Source organism: Equus caballus, chromosome 12 (genome assembly GCF_041296265.1).
Source record: "Equus caballus isolate H_3958 breed thoroughbred chromosome 12, TB-T2T, whole genome shotgun sequence".
Classification (NCBI taxonomy): domain Eukaryota; kingdom Metazoa; phylum Chordata; class Mammalia; order Perissodactyla; family Equidae; genus Equus; species Equus caballus.
The window spans coordinates 1,923,938-1,951,716 of NC_091695.1; the positions used below are offsets into that span (position 1 = coordinate 1,923,938).

Here is a 27,779-nt window from a genome sequence, read left to right on the forward strand (position 1 = left end):
GAATTAGTTCTAAGATGACGTGAAAGTCATTTCCTCTGAAGAAGAAGCAGTCTCAAGATTTTTTTCCCGTTTGCTTCCAAGTGCAGGGTTTTTAACAGAGTGAAGCGATGGAATCTATTCCATGACTATTTCCATTATAGACCTAAAGATGTAATTCATCTTTGGTAGAGAAATCTTGGAGGTCAAAAATTGGTGAGTACTCCTTCCAAACAAGTAACTAAAAAGCTCAAAAAACTTTATCACTTACTCTTGCCACATTTAGAAATAAATACAGTACTCAGTGGTTTAGGATTTAGACCACACTTGGCCCTCAGTAAACACTTGTGAATTTAATGAATGGACAACTTTTACACAGGATGGAATCCCTATTTTCTTAAATATCATCCTTATTTACCTATAAGCAATTCAAAAGCAAAATTAAACAAGAGAGAATAAAAAGATACTAGTTGTAGTTCTGCGGAATGGAGAATTGTGATTTCATTTGACCAATTTTTATATTTGAAAGGAATTCTTCCTTTACCAGAACAGATGACAGCTTTCCTTAGAGAATCTGCAGAGTTGGTAGTAGGAGATGCTCCTCTTTTCTCAATCTTTGCCAAGTTGAAGAATCCTGTGTTTCTTACTATACCCGTGGATAGTTCTGCAAGTTTGGGGGTTTTTTAACGGGATATCTTTGTCATAGAAATGTAACATTGTGAAAAGGGAGGTAAACCAAAAGAACCGATACGGCGATGTGAATTTTCAGTCATAGCATAGACTAAATAACCTGGATCCAAACTGTCAAGGGTTTATGTAACACAGTCCTTATTGAAGTGAGTTCTAAGAGCACAACAATGATGTCTCTTGGTATTGAATCAAACAAAGTTATCTCTGAAGTGAATCCAGCAGTTTCAGTTTTTTAGAACACTCTAACTATGACATACCCAAATATTAGTGAACATATATTCCTTAAACTACAATTGTATTAAATATCTGCTAACATGCAAGGCATTATGGAGACACGACAATGCACCATTCATGATTATGGAGACATGACAATGTACCATTCATGGTTCATGCTCTTAAGGAACTTAAAATTTAGCTAAGAAAAGTAAACATTTAGCATCAAAATATATCTAACAATACGAGACAGTAAGTAGTAGATGTCAAATGAATGTTTCCAACAATAAACACCAAAGAAATTCAGAGTACCGTCTGCAGAATGTCAGAGAAAGGTAGATTGGATCTGGCTTTTGAAAAATGGAAAAAAACCTGGATAATCAGAGAAAGGAAATCAGGAAAAGGTTTTTCTAGGAAGGAGACTCATGTAAGGAAAGGCACAAAGGAAGGAAAGCCAAGGAATGACTTTGTCAGAGTAAGCGGATCCGTTTGTCACAAAGGAAGATGAGTTTGAATGGTAGGCTAGGACCATTATGTTGCGTGGCTGAAGTACCACATGCAGACCCAGCACACACGTTTATGCACATGGCTGCTGGAGGCGCCGATGATAGCCATGGTGGAAAACCAAGCCAGTAAAATAACTTCAGAATCTATGTTAAGTCTGCTTACTGATGAACGGAGAGAGATTCCATTAAATTGATGAACACATTAAGGACACTACAGTGGGCTTCAACCATGGAATGGTGTGATACTTCTTGAAAGCTTCTACTTATAAGAGGGAAGATGAACAAGATGTCTAGAGACCAAGAGCAGACAGAACTTTTTCTGGGAGAATATCTGTTTTGGGTTTTGATTGGGGTTAGCTAACCTTTCCTTCTTTTTGAAATCTGGGATAATAGAGTAGCCATGTTTCATCCTGCAAAGATCTTGGCTCTCTTTTCTTTTCATACGTAAAGGCTGCAGTGTAGATGTGGGTGACCAGTATTCCAGTGTTTCCCTCTGGAGTCATCTGGAACTGATTACATCTCCCCAGAGGCAGCAGTGTGGGTAGACTTTTCACTGGAGAGCCAGCAACAGTGATGGTGTTTATGGATTGTTTGGCCTCTGCGTCACTCGGGACATGTTATTTCAGCAGACTTGATCTGTCACAATTATTAGAAACAGCACGTATAAATATTTCAGTGAAATTTTTGTACTGCTCAACATTGTACATGTTAAATTCCAAAGACACCTCATACTTTTGTTTACAGGAAGAATGATTCACTAACACCCACTGCTTCTTATTTCTTGCCCCTGAATACTTCCTGTGGCCTCCACCTAGGTAGCATTAGATGATGATTTTATATTTTATTTGCACATTTGCTTTGTAAAACAAAAGAGGACCAAATGAGAGAAGAAGGCTATAAAAAATGTGCTTTTGCCAAGTAAGGGGGATGTGACAAAATGCTGCCTGAACAGTGTGCTTTGTCCTTTCTCCATTTGTCAGATCCCATGTGTCTGCAAGAAAGGCAATGTGTATGGAATGGGGGAAGTCTAGGGCCATCCTAGGAGTCGCCCTAACATACCGGGGGTTATGTTCTGTCTCTGTGCGAAGCTTGGGAGGCCCATCATTTGCTCACTTAGAGTCCTTCCAGACTCAGCAAAAACAAACAAAAATTGTAGCTTTCATACAATTCAGCCCTTAAATGAAAGCCAGTTACTTCTTGTGATGCTGTTTTGAAGAAACATTAATGTATTCCAGTTCTGGAGACACGGACCAGTATGTGCTTTCTTTCCTCTTGCCCAGGTTTGAATATAAGAATAGTTTGGCTGTAGATACAAACCACCCTCAGGTAGTGGTTTAGGAAGTCAAGCAATAACGCTAATTTAATTCCTTCAGATGTGGACTCCAGCCGTAGTACAACGCTTCAGCCTTCTGCAGATCCAAGCACAGGTTTGGTGGAAGAGTTGGACAGGACAAGACCTCTTTCAATGACAACTCGTAAGGATAATGACCTGCAGCCCCTTTATTGACCTGTATTCCTGCTTCAGCTCTTGCTCACGTTGGTCTGGATGCAGAGCTTGGTGGTGGAATGGCGCATTTGGTGCTTTGTGGCTCAGCTCAGCCCAAGATGTAAAAGATAGCTTCATTATCTATATTTCTTGGCGGGATTCTTTAAATCTTATTTTGCCTTCATTCTTGGTGCTTCCCAGATCCAATGACTTTATATTAAGGAAAAAAAGGATTTGGGACTCCATTCCGTGGATTTTCCTTCACTAGGTTATGTCAGTGAAACCCAAGGCCACAGCTAGGGCAGTGGTTTCTCTATGTTTTTTTTTTAACTGACCATCTCCTTTGGATTCCCATCTTTCCTCCAATCAAGGTGGAAGAGGGGTAGGATTGCTTTAATGGTTGTGAAAAGATATTTTTGGGCCCAGTAATCATAGAAGATAGAGAAATTGCATCAGCCCACAGAGGAGGGGCAAGGCCTGTTGTTGACAATGACAAAGGTGTCAGGCCTAGGAACAAAAGAGGAACACAGGAACATTTTGCTAATATCTCTTCCTATTACTAAACATCTGGTAGAAGCAATGCTAAACTTCTAGGAGCCTTAATGGCCACTATCTGTACAGGGCTATCCTAGAGATCACTCTGAAATCATTCATAATTTCTTGGCAGAACATGAAAGAAATCCAGAATTAAGAGGATCTCATTTCACTGTTTGCTACACATAATGGGCAGAGTCCTTCATGTGAGCCCTTTTAGGCAAAGGGAAAAATCAGCCAGCATCACCAATGTAAATAGCGGTTTGTTGAGCATCAAAGGAGATGCAGATAAGCCTAAGATGGTCCCTGCCAACGCGAGGTCTCATAGTTCCATTTTATGTCCCTGTTGACTTACGTTCTGCTGTTGGGTTTGGGATTTGGTGAATGCCTCTCTCCTGGTTGTCACGTCTGCTTGGTGGTAGACGCAGCTTATGGGTGTGCTTTATGGAGTGCTTGTGCCCGCAACTCGTCAGTACCTTTCTTAGAAGAATGCAAAAGCAAATCAGCTCAAAACAGTCAAAGTGATTTCAGATATGGGCAATGGTTCAACCTCATATTGATGTGTGTCAGTGAGGGCTCTGTGTTTGCCCAGGCAGGCGTTTCGTGGCGTTTCAGTGCAGTGATGAGAATCCCCATCCACAGATGAGATCAAAAACCCAATAACAGAGTAAAATTAACTTTAATGTTCTTTGGAAGGGACTTAAGTATTTCCTTGTATGAAGTTGATCTGGAGTTACTTGAGCAGGTCCTTCTAGATAAGCTTCTTCCTCTTTGTGGTCACAAGTATACTACTTGCTATTGTTGTGTTTATTTTCCCTGCAGTCACGCTTCTTGGCTCACAGCTAGGGGCTCTAGATTGTTGATAGGAACACTGGGATTCAAACATTCCTTTTTCCCTGTCTCTATGTTCTCTGGTTTTCCTGAGTAACTGGAAGAAATACTACAGTTGGGCCAGGATGATGTGGGGTGGGCAAAGTTTGGCTCAGGGATCATGTTGGCGCATTACCTTTGTTGATTATACTGAGAAGCGAAGGGTCTGAGGAGCCAACTGGAGAATCCTCAGTCAGAAGAGAATGGTGTGCACAAACCTCGGTATTCCTACGCCCCTGCCCGTCTGACACTACAGTAGCTAGATCCTCCCTGTCAGCAGATAACAGGCGATTTGTTTCACGGCTCAGAATTAACGCTGGATTCATCCCTTATTGAAACAGAGCAGAGTCATACTCAGAGCTTCTCTACGTCACATGGAGGCTTGGAAGAAGATAAAGACCATCCAATGACTTCTACTCCATCATCTAGCAGTAAGGATTGTAAAGCCCAGTTGGCTTCAGCTATTGATAAAAATCAGTGAACTGTGGGTGTTTTTCCAGTGTCTGTGGTGGAGGTACATCAATTGGTTGCTGTTATGCTCTTTCTTCTGATCAGAAAGTGTGGCTGGTGATGGTTCTCTGATTTTTCTGCTTTGTAGACCTTTAGAAGCCATATACATTAAGTTAAAACTGTATTTCTTAATCTTAAAGATTGTTTCTTAAACTCTAGACTTAGTAGCTTAATTTAAAAATAACAGATTGCTTATCTATGATTTATAATTGGTATAAAGGTCTGAATTATATCACTAACTGTTTTCCTTGCATTAATAATATTATTTTGCCATTTATCCTCTGGACCATAAATCCATGGTGACTAAGAAACAGTGCCCTTCTAGCAAAGGAAAAAATAACCAAAGCCTCAGGTCTGTGAAAGCTTGCATTTGCTATTCCAATTGCATGCAGCGTAATTTTACCTTTCCATTCAATGGTGTGTTTCCTCTACTTCATTGAAGGTGGGTCCAACTGAGTGAGAGCTCAAGATTATCTAGTACCCGAGTTGACTTCAAGGTTGCAGTTGTAGTGTCATAAAGCTTTAGTAACCCAGGCAGATGTTGCAACACAATCCTTTTCTGGATATTAGGATCACCGAAATCTCTTCCATTGAGTGATGTCCAGGTGTTGTCGATTGCAAAATACTAATTCTGTTTCTAGTGTAACATGTCGCACTGTCTTTTGCTCCATGTTCATAAATAACAAGTGGAAAACTTTTGCAGCAATTGCACATTTTGAAGATAAGTTTACAATGGGTGGTGGTCTTGGAAATGTGGGTTTACCATCGATTGCACCTCTACACAGATAGGAATGATGGCAGAGGTGGAAGAAGAAGTGGAAACTTTTCTGAAGACTCAGCTACTTCAGGAGAGGGCTATACTGCTCATGCCCCAGACACAAAGGAATACAACACCCTCACCCCAGTGACCCCTGCTAAGACTGGGTCCCCAGGAGTTACTGAAGTTATTGTTCTTGACGATTCTAACTCTCATGTTGATGGTTCCTTTTCAGGTAATTTGGCCACTTGTTATCTGGTTTGCTGTCTCTATGTAAGAAAAATAGCACATACTCTCATATTGCGGGAGACATTTTCTGTAAAGGCTGTGGTTAGAATGCTTTGTGATGTGGGAATGGCTTTCATCAGACATCATCATTCTAGTGCAAGTAAACTTAGATCTATTTTACATAAATAATGCTTTCATTTACCAGTGTAATTTCCATCTATTTGTGGGACTTGGTTGTTATGGTAGAATTTCTTTCTTTGTCTTGTTCCTGATCTGTGGTGTATTAAGTTGAATCATATGAAATCAATGTTTTTGTAGGTCAGAGTAGTTAAATACTAGTGACTGCATTTGATTCAACTAATACAGGCTGTCTATTTAGTAAGGTTCTACCCAACATGTGAATAATTTTAATATACTATTATCTTTGCTCTGAAATTATTATCTTTTATTGGTGATGGATTGGTGAATTTTACTTTTCGGTGAAGGGCTTGTGGATAAAACTTTTCTAGTTATGATGCACACTTAAAACTTTATGATTTAATCTACTGTTACTGACTAGGCCATTCACCATTTCTCTTGTTGCAATGGCAAACAGATGACTGAAGATGATTTATTCAATTAAGTTGGACGTGGACCGAGAATGAGACTTTTTTCTCAAATAAGCAATCCTCCCTACTTCTGTTTTTCTTTGTTTCTCCATTTGCATTAAGAAACTAACACTGAAGAAAAGGGAACTGGAAAATACCTACTCTGGCTAAGAAACTCAAGTACTTCTTACACTCAACTACGAAGGCATATTAAAGATTAGTGATTTTAAATATATATATATTTTTGTAGCAGAAGTCCTTTTACTCCATCTCCCCACAAAAAAGAGAAGAATAAGTCTTCTGAAACCCCAATATATAAAACAGATGCCAGTGGTGGTGCTCTGATGATGTGGGGACAGAAGACCCAGAATGCCACAGGCTTGACCTCTTTCCTCTGGGCTGTCCACCCCTGGGCTTCCAGGAAAACAGTTTTAAAAAAATATTAACTTCATAGTATTGGCAAGACAAAGCCCCTTACACCCTCTGGTTCTTTATTCAGCCTGGTCTTGCCCTCAGTTATTAAAAATTCCAAGTAGCATTGTTGATATTCTTCTGGAGAAATGAACCTTAGAGCACTGCCTAGTTTCTCTGGGCAAAAAAGGCCTCTTATGCAACCTAATGAATTTAAATTTTAAATGGCAATTTTAATAGTCATAGTAGCCTAGAAGGATTACATATCCTATTTGTTAGTAAATAAAATGCTTTCTATAAAATTTATATTCACACATGCTGATTCCTTCTGCATTCCATGACGGTACAGGTTTTCCGTGGTTCTTTATGAATTAGGTGGTTAGTAAGTGATCCAACTGTCATCCTTGGTTTTCTTCCGAAATACTCAGATAAGGCTCATTTCTTCCCATACGTTTTTCTCAGTCTTTATGCTTAACATTAGGAACTAAAACATTCAGAATTGTGGTGATGGTGGTGTTTACGCTGGCATTTCAGCAAATGCTGTTTTCAGTTATTCTAACCATCAGCCAAGGAACAAAGCAATCTGTCTCCTCGATACAATTCCATGAGAGATTACAGGTCACCTTCTCTAATGGGGACATGCTGATGATCAGATTACCGTATATTTTTATAGGTACTTTCATAGTGGGGGAGTAGAGCCATTTGATGAGACCGTTGTTCTGTTCTGTTTTAAGATTCCAGTATAGTTTTCAAAAATGTGTAGGGAAAAGGGAGAAAAGTGGGAGTTTTCGTATGCTAAATCCAAGATTTGACCTGTGAATCCAGATTTTAGCAGTTCATGAACTTGTCTCAATCTAAAGCTTTGTGGTGATGTAGGTTTGAGACGATTGAAAATACAGATCTAATTTTTGAAAAATAATATTATTTGAAATATTTTTTAGTAGCCAGATATACATTACTCATGTTAGCTATCATCTCCCCGTTTCTTTTTCACTTATTTTCAGGTTCTTTTTCTCTAAATAAGCAGTTGACTTTTCTCTTTGAATCTTTACAGAATTCAACCACAAGATCTCTTACTGTACACCCAAACCTTTTTCTATTTCCTGCTTCAGAGAAATCTCTTTCAATGTCTTGTGACCAACGCCTCAGAGTATACCCATTCCTTATGATCACATTTGTCATCATCCAAAGCTTATAGTCCTTATTTTAAAGACACTTCAAGTCTCAACCTCAGACCTGTGAAGACATGTAATATTTTTCTTAGAGTGTTACAGTATTGGATTTCTACCAAAGCCACGCTTCCTATGGTCATCCTCGATGGTCTGTGCTTTCTCAGTTTCCTAAATTTTGATTAAAACTCTAGCCCACTCCTCAGGGGATTAAGTGATGACCACTTATTAATATCATGGACCCATTCAAGGCTCTTTTGCCATTGTTTTCCGGCTACCTTGAAAAGACTGAACGTTGTGATGGGCTGTATGAGAATGCAAACATGGGGACATGCAGATGACAGTGTAACCAGAGCACACCGCACTAAACCTTCCCCGATTCTCCTTACAGAAGACCGAGCCTCTGGCGGGAGGGCCCAGACCACCCACGGATCTGAAACAAGTGGTGAGTTTGCGCTTCTTTTAGTCACTTACTGTCATCATCATAGAACCTGCTGGTTATTAGTGAAGTATGAGTCTGTCTCTACAAAAGTGGTTCTCCAACTTTCTTAGCATGCTTCACAGTCACACAGAGGGCTTACGACATCATATTGCTGGGCCCTGTCCGTAAAGTTCTGATGCGGTAGGTCTGGGGTGGAGCCTGACCATTTGTGTTTCTCCCAAGTTCCCTGGTGATGCTCATGCTGCTGGGACCTAGACTATCCTTTGAGAATCTCCTGCTTTGGAGAAAATTCTTTCATATGAGAAGATCAGCAAGATTCAAGCAGGGTCTCAACATGGCACTAACAGAGTGGTTAAGATCATGGGTTTTTGAGTAAGAATGGCTTGGATTTGATCCCAGCAACTTCACATACTAAATGGGGACATTGCTTAAAGGATCTGAGACTCCATTTCCTAACCAATAAAATTGAAATAGTAGTAATTTTCACCGGGCATTGTTTTAAAGTCTAAATGGCAGAATACACGTAAAGCATTTCGCCCACCCCCAGCACATGGCAGAATAGCCAGCATTTATTGAGAATTTACTGCGCATCAGTGGCATTGTTCTAAACACTTTACGTGTACTAGGTTGGACCCTATGAAACTGCCGTTTCTGCACGTCAACAGATATCAGCCATTTCCTGGTTTTCATCTATTATTAACTCATTTAATCACCCTACGATCCTGCAGTACTGTTATTATTCCCATATTACAGATGAGGAAACTAAGGCTCAGAGAGGCTAAGTAACTTGGCTGAGTTGACAGGACTAATGAGTTGGGTGGTGAAGCCAGGTTTTGAGGCTGGGGGTCTCATATTGCCTCTTGTAAGCGTGACCTGGAGCAAGCCGTCTGTGATGACCAGAATTCCTGCCAGGCATGCGTTATTAAATGGGTTTCTGCTTGCTGTGACTGGATCACACTCCTGGAAACATTACTCCAGGCAGCAAAAGTTTGACTTGAGGCAGGTTTCCATGTGCCCCTGATCCCGGGGCCACTGAAAGGGCCTGCCAACTCCAGAGCCCGTCTAGACCACCTGGTATTGCCACGGTCGCCCCAGGCATTGTCGGTCGCCCCAGGCATTGTCGGTCCGGGCCCCCAGGCAAGCCAGGTGATCAGCGGGAACTACTGTCCTCCTCTTCCTGCCCTCAGTCAGGGCCGGGGTTGCCTCCAGGCTTAACGCTTCACACACAAAGCAAATATAAAGATGGGTATTTACAAGGTAGCTTCAGTCATAGCCTTTTAGGGAAGAGCCCCGGGGTGTGGGGGCTCATTAGAAATGCTTCTAAAATAAAGACAGAAGTCACAGGCTCTCTAGGGGCCTGGGTGGGGCATTTAACCTTTCCCAGCCTCAGTTTCCTTGCTAGTAAAAAGGAGATCAGAACACCGGACTCAAGTACCTCCTGGAGTTCCTGTGAAGAACATAAGGTATCAGGAATATGAAAGTATTTTGGAAAAGCTAGGGAATTGTTACTAAAAGGCAATGCTGTCTAAAATCAGGAGACCTCAGCTACTCCGAGTGTGGTCCCTGGACCAGCAGCAGCGACATCCTCTGGGAGCTGGTTGGAAATGCAGAGGACCCAGCCGTTCAGACCTCCTGAATCAAGATCTGCATTTTCACCAACCCTCTTCCCCTTTCACGAGGTGGCTTGTTTACACAGGGAAGTTTGAGAAGCACTGTCCGAGACTGTTTTTCTCACAGTTGAAGCCAATTGAATTGTCTCCATGCACACCTTTCAGATTGGACCTCATCCCCTAACTGCAGGGTCAAGTGTCCCTCTTTGTAGCACTTGCTTTCCTGGCCAGCCCTACCCTGGCTAGATTTGCAGACTTCTAGGGCGCAAGATGGGGCCTGCTGCGTCTCGTCCATGTTCCTCGCCTTTCACTTGAAGTGAGAATCAGGTGGGCAGGAGCGGTCTCTTTTGTTTGACTCCTGTGCAGGTGTCTATTGTTCAAACAGGAGTTTTCATCTGGTTACACACACCCAGATCTTTCCTTGCTGGGAGGGCTTTTTTTGAAAATCACAATAAAGAGATGATCCGTTAATGACCTCCCTTTCAAATATCAAAGGCTGCTCTGAGTCAGAGAAGGGCTAGCGAGAATGACTGTACTCTCAGGTGTTTTTCGAAGCCAAAGACTTCCAGTTTAGATGGCCAGTATCCCATGACCTGTGCAGGTGAACACCTGCCCATGACCAAGGACTCTGGGAGGCAGCTAGAAAAAGCGCCATAGACTCCTTCTGAAGTTTGTAAAGTGAAAAGCCACTGTCAAAATGGCATGAGGTATGTTGAAATGTCAGGATATCTGGTAAGAATTTGCCTTGCTCCATTCTGAGTTTTAAAAAAAACATCAAATTGCGTGAACAGGAGCCATCCTATCAAAATAACGACCATAATCAAGATTTCAGTGTCCACTATGCACAGTCCACAGTTCGACTCTCCGAGGAAAGCTTTTCCCTTAAGGCCCAGCCATCTTCATCCATTGGTTGGCCCAAAAGACGTCCCTGGGTTTTTTCTTCCCTTGGAGGCCTTCCGGATTCTGCAGTGGATTCCCATTTGGTAGGGAAAAAAGAGTTCCTATTAGTGGGAATTTTCAAATTTTGTTTTGAAGCAGTGGAAGAAGCATAAAAAACACAAAAACCAAAGCTTTCATTTGGGTGAGTCTCTTCGCCAGATTTCTTAGAAGCTTGTTTTAAAACGTGACACCTCCCTCCTTTCAGTGAACCTCCTGTTCTAATTGGTGGAGTCTCTGTCTTTTGATGCTTCCTTCCAGTTTGAGACTCTTTGTTTGTTTCCTTATTTTGTTTTGTGGCGGTAGAAAGTGTTCAGCCTTCTAAAAACAAGGTGTGTTTCAGTAATATATTAGCAGGGACTCTAGTAAGATGATTTTTCATAGAAAGGGCCATGGCCTCCAAGTCTTTATTTTGTAATATTTATGTTCACTTCTAAGATGATATTGGATGTGATTTTTAGACTTGCTTTGGACTTTCTGGAGCATATCAGTCTCCTAGAGATCTTGATAAATGAAGATTCTGATGCAGTAGGCTTGCGGCGAGCACTGAGAATCTGTATTCCTACCAAGCCCCCACGTGTTGCCTACGCTGCTGGTCCAGGGACCACACTTTGAGTAGCGAGATCCTGAATTAACAGTAGAGCATAACAGCTACACGCAGTTACCATGATTGCGTGCTTCTTTAAACCTCCATCAAATTATGATGAAGTGGATTCTATTATTACCCCATTTGACGAGCGAGAAAACTGAGCCTGGGAGGGTTGACTTGAGCCCGTGCACATTGCCGGCAAGAGGCAGAGGTGGGACTTGAGTCCAGGGCTGTCCTGCTCTAGAGCCCAAGGTCTTACACACTGGACAACCCTGCTGGGGAGAGTCCTCATGTTCTTGATGAAAAATAATGTTTCCAAACCTTAGCCTGAATCAGACCGGACTCTTCCGGAGTGATGTCTTTGGTGTAACACGTTGTGACCGCCTGTGGCTTGGGTCTGTGAATAGCTCCACGGGGATGCCGGCCGTCGAGGCTGCCCCCGTGGGCTGCTCTGTGAGGAACTGGTGGTCACGCGTTCCAGGCTTCAGTTGAGAGATGTCGTTTTTCCCTTAGGACACTCGACTGGGAGTCAAGAAGGTGGGGCAAGCACAACCTCGGGTCCCATACGGAGACCTCAAATTCCAGGTGAGTTTTAAGATGTGAAGCAAAAAAAAGAAGATGCCAGACCAGATTTCTCTGAATGTCCCAGAAAGGAAGAAGAGACCGGTTCAAAAGCACATTCTCCTAAGTCTCCAACCCTTGGATCTGATTGGCTCCTCTCTGCAAGCTAAAGGATGAGTGAGAGCACTACAGCCTCTGGGTAGGAAGGGATGGAACTTTTTTTCCCTCGGTCCCATAGCCTGGCTGAGCTCACAGTCAGACCTGTCCCTGGCCTGTCCCAGAGCAGTGCCATGTTAGTTGCTGCAGCTTCCTTCCCAGACGAGTGATGGCCCAGGGGACTCCATGTCACACCCAGGTTCTTCCTATCGCAGTCCAGTTTCCCCTTCGTTTCTGGGTTTGGGGTGCAGTCTGTAACCTTCCTCTCACATTGTAGATAGTGAGGGCATGCAGGGGCCATGTGTGTTGGGTGGAGTGAAAACATTCTTCCGGTCCCCAAACTACTTTTTCTCAAGGGACAGTCTTCGCTGATCCAGACAGAAGGAAGTTTCAGAAATTGTCACATGTGCATGCGAGTGCTGAGGCACCTGGCTCTCCTGAGCATCAAGATTTAAGGCATTTGAGGCAAATTCTTTATTTGACTTAGGCTCAAAATTGAGCATTTGTAAAAGGGGATTACAAAAAAAAAAAGAAGGGTTTTCCTAGGGTTATAAATTACCCTTTCAACTCTTCCCCCTGCAGAGGTCTCAAACTGAGCCTCCCTTTGGGAGAGGGAAGAACGTCGTGCGACCTCGCTTGCCTGAGCGCAGCTGAAGGCAGAGCATGGGCACAAGGAGAGAGGGAGGGGGCTGCCAGGGAGGAGCGGGTGGGTGAGAGGCAAATAGCTATAAGCAGGAAGTAGGATCCTGCCCAGCTCCAGTGAGAATGAATGTGAGGCATCTCAGGGCTGGAGTCCAGGAGAAAGACCAGAAATGATACCCTCGTGGCGGCCCCCTCACCTCCGGACTCTTCCTCCCTCCGCCAACTAGCCTAACGAGGTAAAGGTTGGGCAGAGGCAGGATATTGAGCAGGAAATCGGAGGAAACCGAGGTTCTCAAAGAGGAGTGGGCAATGAAGGACTCCCCATCTTCCTTGTGTCTCAAACTCTCACTTATCGCACACATTTACCGCCCACTTGGCAAGAGAAATTAGGCAAGAGACTTTATTTATGTTGTCAAGTCATATTTTGATCCTATTAAAGCTTGATTTTAAAACATGTAATACAACCTTTTAGCAGTCCACAAATGACCTATGATTTTTGGAGACACTTTAGAAAATACAGCTAAACAAAAGGGCAAGAATATAAATTGCTTATTATCTAACTCACCATCCAGAAATACCAGTGTTACTGTTTTTATATATGCCCTTCCTATCATTTGTCAGTGTCATTTATATACAAAAATGTAATTATACCATCCATGCTGTTTAGTAAACTACCATTCCCAACTGGTTCCAATGTCATTAAATGTCCTTCCCTGTATCGGAGTACACAATGCAATGAATATGCCCTGATTTATTTAACCAATCCCTTACTATTGGATATTAGGTTGTTTTCAATTTTACTATTCTAGACAATACAGCAGTGAACATCTTCATAGCAGATTCTCAGGTCGTAATTCCTAGAAGTCTAACTGCTGGACCGAAGGCATGAACATTTTGAGGGCTTTTGACAAATTTTGCCAAATGACTCCCCAGAGAATGTGCATCAGGTTCAGCCCCCCGACAGGAGTGTCCTTTTTCACACCTTCTTGTATGTGGCCTCCATTTTTGTTTCTTAATAAAACGTAAGGTGGATACTCTTATACAGAAAAGGAATGTTCCTTCAAGGGAAGCATAAATTTCCTTTAGTCTGTTTAATAATATTGCACCAAAGGCATCCACAAGTTCAACAGGTTATTCTATACTTTTTTGGAAACCTGTTCCTTCTAGAGGGACTTGAAAATCCTGACTGATGATAAGAGATTAAAACAAGAGGCCTGTTGGACTAACACCTGTAGCAAAGTCTTTCTTCCAGTGTGATCTGCCTGTTGGCCGGCCATTTGGTCAGACTCATCGTGGTGCTGACTGTGGCTCTTGCTTGGACCAGGCCAATTTATAGAGCGCATTTTTGCTTTAACAAAGTGTCTTTCCCGAGCTCATGGTGTCTTTTGGTCTCTTCCCTCACGCCAGAATGGCTGATCATCTTGGCGTCCCTCCTGGCCCTGGCTCTGATTCTCGCAGTTTGCATTGCTGTCAACAGTCGAAGAAGGTAAGAAGTCGACGAACCTCGGGACCTTCGACTTCGAAAGAGCATGGGTTAAACTTAGTCTCTGTGTCCTTGCTACTCAGAGTGCAGCCCCTGGAACCAGCAGCGTCGGCACTCTGGGAGCTAGTTAGCCATGTGGAGTCGCAGGCCCTGCCCCAGCCGTCCTGTGTCCCAGCCTGTGCTTTGACACGATCCCAGAGATTCGTGTGCACAGTAGAGTGCAGCAAGCCCTGCTCTGGTGTGTTCTTTACACGAAGGAGATACTGTGACTGTTTGGATCACTGCTTTTAAATAGTGGTTGAATCTTTTGTGATTCCTAATATCTTTGGGATTAAACCCACGGAGACCCTATCTGATGACAGTTATGAACCATCTCACCGGGAAGGCATAAAAGTATACGCTCAGTCATTGATTCATTAAACAAATACTTACTAAGTGCGTTCACAATGCAGAAAAACACGGCATAAAGATTCAAGGATTGGTCATCCTCTTTAGCCTAAGGCCCGTGGAACCTTCTAGAACCCTTACCTAAAGCAAGCATTGGGTTCGTGTGTCTGCTCGTTGTTTGCTTTTTGTAATGACACTATTTTCTATTTTCTGGAAGCTGCAGTTGAAAGGATTCAGGTTAGGTCGTAGGAAGAGCTGCCTGACAGTGAGATCCATGAAACGATGAACTTTCCTTAGGAAAGTCTGAATAGACAGTCAACTCCCGACATCTGCGTGTGGGCTATTTTCGTGTCCCTGCCTCCCTCAACCAAGGCCTGGAAGTTATTGAAATGATGGCTATACCTAGTTGAGCTGTGACAGCCTCCAGAAACACCACTACCGAAAGCCAGGTGAAGGAAACGAGTAATTCTAGCAACAGAGGAAGCACACTTTGCCGGGGTGCTCCAAAAGTCTGTCTAAATTTCCTGCTCCAGGTGCTTTCAAGGTGCACTGTTCTTCTCTGAGCAGATGTGGAGTAACATTAAACCTTTCATAAATGTCCCTTCAGATTTCTTCTTATAAGGTAAAAGAAATGTATTTCCAAGTGGGGCCACCTTTATTGTCTCACGAGATCGCCTAACAGGCTGGAAAAGGCCCTCGGTTTGGGAGAGGACCTGGAGAAGATTATAGTTTCTTTCTGGTCGGCTTTTGGAAAGCAGCAAACAGCGAATCGCACTGCTGCGCGCAGCCCATGCTGTCTCTGTGCTGATCGGAGGATCAAACGATGCCGTTTACACCGGGACAGGTTAATGAAGAGACTCCAGTACAGTCAGATAGCTATGCTGCTATCTGTATCTTGGAGGGCATTAGAAAAAAAAATTAGTCATCATAGCCGATTGTATAAGGAACAAAAACCAGGAAAAGAAGTCTGAAAGGCCTCCTGGAAGTCTGTCATGAGCAAATGGGAAGGGACGGGTTTAGCTGGGTTTAAATGGTGTGTCTCGAGGGAACCCTTACAAAGAGTCTACACTTTCCCTCGGCCTCCTTGTTTTCTCTTAGATTACTTCTGCTCAATTAAATATGAATTTCCTATTGTTGGGAATCAGTCCTTTTGTTCCAGGCCCTAGAACACACCACTGCTGCTCACATACACAGTCCATAAGTTTTGCATAAGTCGCCATAGAAACGTTGGCCCCAGTGCCATTGACGTGGGGGACCTTGGAGAAGCCGCTCAGCTATCCCCAGGAGGATGCAGCTGGAGTCCGTGCAGCGTGGCTAGTTAGCTCACGTGTTCCTCCCTAGCATGTCAGCAGCAAAAACGGGCCCCACTGCTGCCCTCCCCCTTGTCCCGAGACCAGCCACAAGTCACCCCGGCAACAGGCAGACAGGGCCACATGGGATCCAGCACAGCGAGTCTCCCACCGGGAGAGCAGCTGCCGGGACGCCGTGAGTCACCATGTCCTGATGTGATCGTCGCAAACAGACTTGCCACGTAGCCCAATGACTGTGCAGGCCCCTTAATGTGTACTGTGTCGCTAAAGCCGCCAGCCCATTTCTAATCCTCTTAAAAGGCTGGGGCCTTTCTGCTTTGAGCGTTACATTTTAGAGAGATACAGAATCCTATTTTCGTCCAAGAAAGTTTGGTTGAAAATAGGGACCTATGACAGGCCTTCATTTACTCAGTAAACATCTTCTGAGTGGCTGCTATGACTGTTGGCACTGAGGAGGAGGAAGAGAAGATTAAAAACGACAAGGACCATCCCTTCTCTAAGAGAATCTTGAGAAGAAGTGGCAGTCTTGGCTTATTGAATTTGAGTCAGCTAGTATTTATTGAGCACATACTCTGTGCCAGGCACTATTATGTGAATTATGATTAAAAGATAAAAATGGAAGAGCATTTGTTGCTGAAGTTGAGGTTCAAGGGTGGACCAGGGGCTTCCATGACGAAATGATCTGTGAGTCATCCCATCTTAGAGATGCTGATTTGGGGGTCCTGTTATTTCTTGCGCTTTTCCCGTTTCTGTCGTAACTCGCATCATCTTTCCTTGCTGTCCTTCATATAACCAGAGTCCTTGAATTGCAGCTTCCCAACAGAAATCGTACTTTATTCACCCTCCTTAAGGGCAAACAGTTATTTTAGGAGTCCGTTGTGTTGGTAAATATTGGATGAGGCCCAAGAGAAGAAGCTAGGTGCCTTTCCTTTAAAGATTTTATTTGATTTATGTGATGAAGAGGAGAAAAAATGTGAGGACCTCACCAGAGAAGGCTTCAAAAAACAGGAATGATTAAAGATGTTTCTACATGGATTGTGCAGAAGAGACGTTCCCCAGCTTTCTCTCTCGTGGGAGTAATCGTCTTTCCTGTAAACCCAGGCAGGCAGTCATCCACCCTCCACTTGGTTGGCCCCTCTGTCAAGCTCCGTGATTTAGAAATGTCTTCCTGTTCTTAAGCTGCAGGCTGGCTCACCGTAATCTATGCTCACCGACCTCCTTCTGCCGGCTACAACAGAGCCGTCCAGCAGAACTTTCTGCAATGCTGGAAATGTTCTACGTCTGTGCTAATACACAGCCACTAACCACTTGTGGCTACTTTGCACTCAGACTATGGCTACTTTGGGGGCTGCCCCGTGGCCGAGTGGTTAAGTTTGCGCGCTCCCCTTTGGTGGCCCAGGCTTTCGCTGGTTTGGATCCTGGGCGCGGATATGGCACTGCTCACGAGACGGCGTCCCACATGCCACAGCTAGAAGGACCTACAACTAGAATATACAACTATGTACTGGGGGGCTTTGGGGAGAAGAAGAAAAAAAATGTGGCTACTTTGACTTAAGAAGTGAGTTTTTAATTTTATTTAATTTTAAATAGTCACCTGTGTCTAGTGGCTACCGTACAACACAGTGCAAAATAAATCTCCAAACATCTCTAAGGGTTGTCAGCTGGAAAAGGCAGAAGATCAGCTGTTGAGTTACCCCCATCCCCAAGTCTTTCCAGATAAAGCCTCCACACCCTAGACACACGTCACCTGCTTTCTAAGCCCCAGCCAGCTAGCCCGCCTTCTCCCGGCCGGGCTCCAGTCTGGCTCCTTCCACGCTGTGTGGTCACTGTACGCTCAGCTAAGGCCTGAGGTTGAAGGGGAAAGGAAGTAAAGGCAAGATGCAGTGGGGTGGAGGTCTCTGACGAGGACTCAGAGAATTGAAGTTGTCGGTACTGTGTAGGTGCTGCCCTAGCCAGCGGCGTGCCTTCGGTCGCTAGCCTTGCCTTCTTGGACTCAGTCTCCGGTTTACAGAATGAAGAGCTTAGGCTGGGTGACCTCTGAAGTCCCCTTAGCTCTAATGGTGTTCTTAAAGTTCCCATAACTAAGAAGAATGAAAAAATTAGAACTTGTGTTTCAAAAGTACTTCTTCGATGCCTGGAGCCCTAAAGAGTGGACTGAGTTATTTCTGAGACTCATCCTACCCTCCCGAAAGAACTCGGGTAACAGAGACACATAAACCCAAAGAGACAGACGGGCAGGACGAGGCCCAAGCGCGGTCCACCCAGCCCCCGCAGGTCGAGTGTGTTCCGCTTTCAAAATCAGCTTCGTCCAGACTGATGACGCTAAGCCCCGCCTCGCCCCCGTGCGCAGACATGTTTCTACGCTTGTAAATCACTTTCCCACAATATTTCATTCCACTTCTAAACCGCTCATTAGGTAGAAGATGGGCGTGACTTTAGGAAGACGCCTTCCCTCTGAAGACCGGCTGAGACACAGCTGAGGACCGGACGTGATACGAGAAGTTCCACCTGCAGCCTTGAGGTCCTCTTCATAGCAGACACAGCAGGGCAGATAGAGGCAGCCAGAAGAAACAAGCAAACCCCCCCAATTTCTTGTGGCTCTCATTGTGTTAAGGAATTACAGCCAGAGCTTCTCGAACATCGACTGTGTTCCAGACACTGTTCTGAGTCCTTATCCAAGGCCTTGATTTCCTCATCCCACATCCTGAGAGCAACAAATAATCACAATAATAGACTTGTGTGTCCAGTGCCAGGCTCTGTTTCCAGAGCTTTCCACAGTCCTGTGAAATTGGTACTCTTAACAGCCTGATGTTACAGATAAGAGAACTGAGGCTCAGAGCGGTTGAGTGAGTTGCCCCAGGTCACACAGCAGTAAGGTCTCAAAACCAGACCTTCCAAGCCCCTGCTCTTATCTATATGGACTGCATCCATATACATTCCCAGCCCCCCGGCTCTGCTCCGCGGTTCAAGCATCCCTCCCTCCACCCCTCATCAAGCACGATGCCGCAGGAGACAGGATCTGCCACCTGTTCAGGAGGTATAATTTCTCTTTCCCCAAACAAGAGATTAAAGTTTATGGCCTTGGCAGTCGTAGAGGGAATGGCCCATGATCATGAATAATAGAGGCTTTGTCTCTGCAACTCCAAATATCCAGCGGCAAAGCGAACAGTTCCGACTTCGTGCTGTTTCCCAATCCACAGATGGTTGGCAGCGTGCAGAGAGCCGGGCAGAGCCCAGCCTTTCAGTCATAAAGGCCTAGATTTGAATGTGACTTTGTTTGTCTTACTAGCTGTGTGACTTCAAGCAAGTTGTTAAACCTCTCTGGACCTCCAGTTCCACTGCTGTGCGATGGGCATACTAGCTGCCTGGCAGGGTTGTGAGGCTTACGTGAAATTACATGCGAAGTGTCTGGCATTCAGAAGGCCCACGCCGGTCTTCCCCACCCCTCTGGGAGCTGTGTGGCTCTGCCCTTTTGCTTCCGTTAAGTATAATCCGACTTCTAGACATGTAGCAGTGATCATGTTGCAGGAAGGAGGAAACTTTACATCAGGCCGCGTGGGGCAAGGCGACACTATGACAGTGCTGTGACCCGGGGACAAGATCAAGGTCATGCTCTTCCATAGAAATCTTCTCCTGCATTTGAATCTTAAGTAATGCTACCAAGCAACCTTAAAGTAACAATGAACAGCTTGTCTCATGTTAAACCTCCTGTCTCCACAGTTAGGTGGAAGTTAACCAATGTTAGGGAAAAATCAATATGGCCTTCGACTTCCAGAAAAATATGGTTTCATTCTTCTCAGAATGTGAAGTAACAACTCTGACAAGGCCAACAAAGTCTTGACTGGGAGAGGACGTAATGAGACTTTCTTGAATACACAGATCAGAGTGATTTATAGTTGTTGTGCTGATGGCTTAGCCATGACTGGAGAAACTGCTAACGTGCTGAAGTGAGGCACACGTTCCCGTGACGGGGCACGGGGAAGAAGCATCACAACTTGGGAGTCGGACACACCAGAGGGTGAATCCTGATTCTTTTATTACGAGCTGAGGAACAGGGGCAAGTTACTGAATTTTTTGAGCCCCCAAGTTTCTTCACCTGTGCTGGGGGGTTATAACAGCACTGGCTTCCCAGAGTTGTGACCACTGATTCTCAAACTCAAATGTGCATCGGAAGCCCCTTGGGGGCTTGTTAAACCGCAGGTGCTGGACCCTGTCCTAGAGTTTTCTGATTCAGTTCGTCTAGAGTGGGGCTGAGAATTTGCGTTTCTAACAAGTTCACAAGGGAGGCTTTTGCTGCTGGGTCCAGGGACCTCCCTTTGAGAAGTGCCAATTGTTAGGAGTCAGTGAGATGAAACATACTAAGACCATCATAAACCGTATTGATGATGATGGCGATGACAATGACAATTGCGTCGTTGCACCCCTTTCTCATGTGACTTTTTACATTATTAGGTGTGGACAGAAGAAGAAGCTGGTGATCAACAATGGCAATGGAGCTGTGGACGACAGAAAGGCAAGTGGGCTCAATGGAGAGGCCAGCAGGTCTCAGGAGATGGTGCACTTGGTGAACAAGGAGTCGTCAGAGACCCAAGACCAGTTTATGACAGCCGACGAGACACGGAACCTGCAGAATGTGGACATGAAGATTGGGGTGTAGCACCTGCACCTTGACCTTGGGAAGAAACCACAGTCAGAGAGAGCAATCACAGGGGGCTGGGACATTTCACAGATGTGATGTGCTACTGACTGCTTCATTCGGGATCTTTTTTTAACATAAAATTTTCTACTCCTTTTTGTTTTTTGTGTTTTGTTTTTTAAAATCAGGTTCAATTTATAGCAACAACATTGCTTTCTGAAATGAGGGCCCAATTAATAATCAGTAAGAATTCGACGGTTCCAGTTCCCACCTAGAAACCTCTTACCCGCTGGGGTGTTCTATCCATGGCTTTTAACAAAAGCCACAAATACATCTTCCCGACCCCCAAACTTCTCTCCACCTGTCTACCCAGATGACAGCCACCTGCTAAGGACATTCTCCAGGGCTGAGAAGGCTTGGTACCTGGGAGGAAATTTGAATGGGTCTGTATTGCTCCTCCAGCAGCCCAATCCCTGGACATTGCTTTCCAGTGGGCTGGGAGATTGGGGTGTACCGGTTACACATCCCCTTCTACAAACCCCCTGGAAATTTTTCCAATGCTTCTGGGAGATACCCAAAAGGGTGAAGCTATTTATCTGCAGTAAGCTATTTATCTGTGTTTTTGAAATATTAAACCCTGGAGGTCCTTTGATCAGTATGATTTTTTTCGTTACATTGTCAGAGGCATAAAAGGGTCTCAGCTGATTATAAACTCCTGCACTTCTTCCACCTTAACCCTTTGTGCTCTGATCCTTCAGCCTCTTAGCCAGTAAGGTCTGGGGCCCAACAGCTCATCAGGAAGATGTGAGAATGGTCCTCCTTGAAAGTCTTCATCTTAGAGCCACTAACCCCGACTCTGGCTCACTCAACCAAATCTCCTAGAAGATCAAGGAAGACAGCACTATTTTGTTTCTGAGGCCCCAAAGGCTTTCTGTCCTGTTGTCCTAGAACCAGAATCGTGAAGGAGGAGCTTCAGCTGCTTTTATGTTTTAATAGCCACTTGTTCTCTCCCCTGAAGGGCTGTGAAAGTCACATTACCTTTGCATGACCTACCATTTGTGGGGTCCCGTCTCATAGATCCTGACCCTATTAGTGATGTCCACAAACAATATGGAAGTGCCTCTTGACTTCTTGTAGTAAAAGGAGGCTCCGATGGAAAGGAAACAAAGCAAAATCAGTAGTCAACTGATTGGCACAGGTTGGTAAAGGGGGCGGGATGAATGTAGATCCTGGTTGGGTATTTTTATGGCTGTCTTTGTTTATACTTTAGCAAGCCAGTTGTCTGTCCCTCATGTGGTCGCTACTCAGGATAAGTTAAGTGCTGGGGAATCCCTCAAAGGTTACAGGGCTTCCTACTGTTGGAATCTTATCACCAGATAGGCAGGTTTATGTCCAAATAAGAGAAGAATGCCTTTATCCCCCACTTGGAAAGTCCTTTGTGGTCTCTGTTCATAAGTCCAAGAGGCCCCATTGGTCCCGGAACTTCCAAGGCTACTTATAATAGAGGATGTTGAAAATACAAAGTTAGGGATCCTATAAAATGCAACCTCCTTCCTTTGCTTCCCATAAAAAGTTATCTGTTGCCTAAATTAATATGCTTAACTGACAATGTTCTCAGATAAAAGAAAGAGGAAGAAGAAAAAGGAAAAAAAAGCTGCCACATAAACCAGGGCTGGGCTTATACAAGAGTTGATTCTGAAGGATATATTTAAAGGAGAAGTGCTCACTTTCTGCATTGGTTCCCAACCTCTGCTCTCCCCTATCCACCCTCACACCCTCCCTGCTGCCATGGTCTTTGAAACTTCCTTTCTCTTTTTCTGTGAACGTCTTTGGCCGGTTCCATACTCAGCTGTCTGGTTTTCTTTTCATTTTCAAGTCGAAAGAAAAGAAAATGGCTATCAGGCCACTCTGTTGTTACTGCCACCAGTGTCAAACTGGTCCCTGCTTTCCAAGAGCTTTCCTGGGTCTGCTGTAGGCCCAGACAGGCTCACTCAGGCTCTGTGACCCGGATGCAACAAGCCACTCCGGGACCAGGTTGAGGCAGGCTATCCCAGGCTCTACGGGTCCCCCAGATTCTCTTTGGGGCCATAGATAGTCATGCAAGTTTCGATGATTTCCACCCCTTTAGACATTCCCAACCAATAGGCTGAGATGTTTTCTATCTTATTTTGGAATTAAATATGATATTTCCTTTTATAGTTGCAGTGCCTTACTTACATACACCTCTGTGCTCTCAAGATAGGAATAGGGGAGGTATAGAGCTTCCATCCTTGACTGCAAAACCCATGCAATACTACCTGAAGTTCATGGAACAGGATGTATTCTCTCTCACTTGAAATAATGGCGTTACTTCGGAAGCACAACCTGACTATGTCATTCCTACCGGTGACTTGCCAGGTGACCTGGGCTACGTCATTAAACTGGGTCTTGTCTGTAAAAGTAAGGGGTCAGTATTTCATTATTTGGCAAAGTTTAAGAGAACAAAGCTGAGAATTTTGCAAAGCTGAGAGCTTAAGATGCAATTTTTCCTATAATTATAAATCTTTTGTGTCTTCTGGGGGCTTCCTTTAAATTAGCACTAGGTGAAAACTAAAATGGGGCAAAGACACCTTCACATCCATATTTTGCAGATTCTATCTTGGCAGAATGGATTTCTGCAGCAGCACTTCTCCAAAAGTGTTACATTGAGACCATGCCACCTAGAATCGGTTTCATAAGCCAATGTTCATGCAATGCTGGTACAGCAGAGGAGTAGGAGAAAGGAAACCTCTGACTTCTCTAGAAGAGTAAAATGTACTGAAAGATAAGAATAACCTTGTCCTTTCACCTTTATGTCATAGATATTCCTTTTTGTAAATCATTGGTTGAATTTTCAAAGAATAGCTCATTGTTCGTGATGTATAATGACCATTGTTACTTTGACTTTCTACAGCACATCCATCCTCTGATTTTTGTATATTTATTGATGGACTGGTAATAATCAGGAAAGCATGACATGTATATTGCCCAGTTCAAAGCACTTCTTGGAAAATATTAAAAGGCTAAAGGGAAGCAAATGGACTCAGGATCTCTAATTTAAGGGGGAGTGAGCGGCTGGGAGGGGGCAACTGTGATTATCTGGCTGGCTGGGTAATTTCGATGCACAAGGTTAAAGGTTTGTGAGATGGCTGAAGCTTCACACTCATTTTTTCTAAAAGAAATAATTACATGGTTTTCTATCACTTAGGGGTCTTCTTTTGGAGAAAGCTTAATTTCCATAGGAGGGGTGTGATCCACATGTTTCAAACTAAGTGAGATACCATAAAGTGTTAGTTCTTCAAAAGCCAAGAACTACTTCAGGCCTTCAGTTAAAGAGAGAAGAGTGAACATACTCAGCTGCATTCCCTCAGCTAAGCCTCTAAGAAGACAATAGAGAGATATCCCAAAAAGGCATAAATCAATGAGTCTGAGAGAATGGAAAATGATACAATAGCAACAAAAATCTGAATTGGTAACTGACTGAGAAAATTTGGAAAAGCTGAATCCTAAGCCAGCAGCAGGGAAAGTTGAGAAGCAACCAGATTTGCGTATCAGAATCCCCCAGTGGCTCAGGAATTGGCAGCATTAGCTACCTCTGGATGTTGGGGAGAAGGCAGGGCCAAAATTAGGAGGATGGGTTTAAAGTCTGTTTACGAAGCAGATAGAACCCCAGCCCTCCTTCCAGACTCTAAGTACTCAGTGACTGTTTTTCCCAATCCCAGCAAAAGACTGGAAGTTTACTCCCTGGAGAGAGCCTCTGTCTGAGGGGCAACTAGGCATACACCGTTGATGTTAGAAAAACCATGGTGATGAGTGAAACCACACATATGGAATGTTGAGACTCCCTAGGCTTCTCCCCAACTTGGCTCCCAGAATGCCAGGCAGCCAAGCATATATCCTCCACGCAGAAGCTCAGTCTTTCTGGAGAATCTGATAAAACTGAGAGAAGACCCTAAAGATACTAATATGACAGTTCCCCAAGGAAATGGCCCAGCAAAGCAATCTACAGCTGGGATCACATCTCAAGCCCCATGAGGTCCTCAGGGCTCTTAATCAGCTCTCTGTGGCTCAGTCTCACACATGAGAAGCAGAGACAATTCACAGGGAAGAAAACTTAAGGAAAAAAAAGATCTTTAATACTCTTGGTAAGATAAGAGGAGACAGTGTGTCTAGGAAACAAAAACACAATGCTGAGGTCAAAAGGCACCATCAGACAACACCTTACAAAAGAAGCTCTTTAAAATTTAAACATGAAAGCAGAAGTTAAAAAATAAACTCAATAGAAGGTTTGGAAAATAAAGTTGAAGAAATATCCCAGAATATGGAACAAAGACAGAGCCGTGGAAGCAGAGGAGAAAAGATAGGAAAAGGAGAGAAAAATTCTAGGGACTCTAACGTGCAAATAATAGGAGTGCAGAAAGAGAAAACAGAAAATGAAGAGAGAGAAATCACCTGAGAAATAAATCAAGAAAATTCCCCAGAAGTGAAGAACATGAGTATCCAGACTAAAAGGACCAAGTGAGTGCTTAGCACAGTGGATGAAAACAGAACCACACTAAGGCACATCATCTCCAAAATTCATGACAATCAGGGCAAAGAGAGTCTCCTATAAGCTTCTAGAGAGGAGAAATTGATGTCATAGAGAGGTTCGAGAATCAGAATAGAATCAGACTTCTCAACAGCCGCATGGGAAGATAGAAGACTCTAAAACAGTGCCTTCAAAATTCTGAGGGAAACGTCTCCCAGCCAGAACTCTAATTGAGCTAAACCTCAAATTAAGTGTAAGGATAGAACGAAGACATTTCAGACGTGCATTGCCTCCAAACCTATTCACCCATTCTCAGGCAACTCCCAAAGGATGTACTCCAGCAAAACAAGGGAGTTACCAGGACAGGGGAAGCTGTGAGATTCAGAAAGCAAAGTAAAGGGAATTCCTAAAATGATGATAAAGGGAGATCCCGAGATGACAGCTGTCCAGCAGATCTGGGGAGCAATCAGTCCAAACCAGAGTTCTGACTAATAAATGAAACAATAAATGTCTTGGCTTCATTGACCTCTAATTAAGAAGAAAATTACTTTTTAGTTATACCAGGTAACTATTGATGTATTAAAAGCCACTCCAAAACATAGCTTAATACAACAAATATTTATTATTTCTCATGAGTCTACCCATTCACTGGGTGCTTCTGCTGATCTGAGCAGGGCTCAGCTGAGCATGACCGTGGTTAACAAGCAGGTCAGCTAAAGTCTATGATGGCTTCATCTGGGATGGCTAGGATGACTGGAGTCTCTTTCTATTTGTCCCTCACATACCCCCAGCTGCCTAGTCGAGACCTGACAGAGTTCCTAGTGACAACAGATGCTCTCAAGGATTCTTGAGGCCTAGGCCAAGAACAGGCACTCTATCATTCCACCATATACTATTGGCCAAAGCAAGTCACAAGAGCAGCCCAGATTTGAAGGAAGTGAAATAGCTCCCATCTCTTAATGGGAGGAGCTACAAAGTCACATTGCAAAAAGTGTGGCTACAAGGAGGCCATTGTACATTGAGATCAGGGCCATTAGTACAATTAATCTGTGACAGATGTATTGAAAGATTCTTATGCTCAAGGGCATCTCTCACATTTATGCCATTTGGCCACATTGGCAATAGCATTAATGTAGAAAACCATAAACAACTTCATAAATGCCATTTGTTGGCAAAGGAAGGAGCAGGATCCTGTGTAAATACATGTTGGGGAGATGGCCTGGTACAGTGGAAAGAACATGTGCTCTGGAATTAGACAAACCTGAGTTTTCATCATGACTCTACCAGTCTCCTGTGCAATCCAGCTCACGTATCTCAAACACTTTGAGTCTCAGTTTCTCATCTGTAAAACAAGACGACCTTCATAGGGTCACTATGGGAATTAAAGGAAGTGATAAACACATGGCAGTGCCTGGCACATGTTAGGTCCTCAGAAACATTAATTCCTATCTGAATATTAATTCATCTCCCACACACACACCGTAGGCACTGAACTCTTCCCTTCCCCATCGTCTCCAGTTTTCCAAACTCTAACCAGCTTTTAATTGTGTGCTGCTATTAACCCAGAGTGCCTGGAACCAGAACATTTCAGAATCCAAGGTTCCTTGTGGGGAAGCCCTTTGATTTTAACAGAAGTGCTTTTTGCTATCAAAGCAAGGCCGACGAGCAAGGAGTCCAGGAAGCAGATTAGCGGGCAGCCTGGGCCATTCAAGTAGTGGCTGCAGATTAACCAGAGGTGGGGCTCCGCCTCCGGCTTCAATCATGACCTCCAGGAAGTTGTCTCACCCCACCCCTATCCAGGCTGGGGCCATTTCCTCCACTCAGTGCCGCCTCTTTACCTTGTCCACACGTCCATGAAGCAGGTCTTACATTGCCATCTCATTAATTGGCCCATGGGCCTGTGTCTTGCATGAGACGGTGAGCCTCTTGAGGGCAGAATTTGGCTCTGTAGCTCCAACACGCGAAGATCATTGATAGCATCAGAACTCACCACCTACTGAGCGATTATGAATGCCTGGGTTTGCACATCTTTGAGTCTTCCCTACAACCCATGAAGGAGAATTCTTATCCCATTTTCAATAGGTGAGGCACCTGGCATGCAGACAGGTTAATTATGGTCCCCAAGCTACACACACAGAAAGTGGTGGAACCTGGAAGGGAGCTCGGCTCTGTCCAAAGTCTGGCTTAACATGCTTTGTTGCCTTTTGTCAGAAGTTTGGTAAATGGAATCTACTGAAGTCAAGAGATCCTCTCTAAATGCTGCAAACGAGGTCAGCACACCAGCACTGTGCCTGGTGGAGCCAAAGGAGGCTTCCAGAAACCACAGGGAGAGTTTGTAGATGAGGAAGTGAAGATACACTCACCATTTAGGCCAGACTGGTGATAGAATTAGTTTAGGAAGCTGTAAACGGCCTCATGGATGCCGTGTTTACTGGCAGAGGAAGGAGAAGGCCGTGTGTAAATATGATTTTGTGACGCCTGGGGGCAGGGGTCACGGGAACAGGGAGCCTGGTTAGCCATACTTCTTTCCCAACAACCAGCACC

The 27,779-nt window shown here is 44.1% G+C and overlaps 1 protein-coding gene across 16 annotated transcripts in view; it reads left to right on the plus strand.

Annotated features, from left to right (window-relative positions):
• CD44 (CD44 molecule) overlaps positions 1 to 23,740 on the plus strand; it is an 87,336-nt gene extending 63,596 nt beyond the window's left edge. For 7 of the 16 annotated variants that reach the window (XM_070228434.1, XM_014729350.3, XM_005598012.4 and 4 more), the window contains 7 exons: positions 2,759 to 2,860; positions 4,617 to 4,706; positions 5,571 to 5,777; positions 8,329 to 8,382; positions 12,028 to 12,099; positions 14,281 to 14,359; positions 20,506 to 23,740. In XM_070228434.1, the coding sequence (XP_070084535.1) occupies positions 2,759 to 2,860; positions 4,617 to 4,706; positions 5,571 to 5,777; positions 8,329 to 8,382; positions 12,028 to 12,099; positions 14,281 to 14,359; positions 20,506 to 20,710 (809 nt within the window). In that variant the 3' untranslated portion in view covers positions 20,711 to 23,740. 16 annotated transcript variants of the gene reach the window in all.
• Positions 23,741 to 27,779: the final 4,039 nt, after the last annotated feature.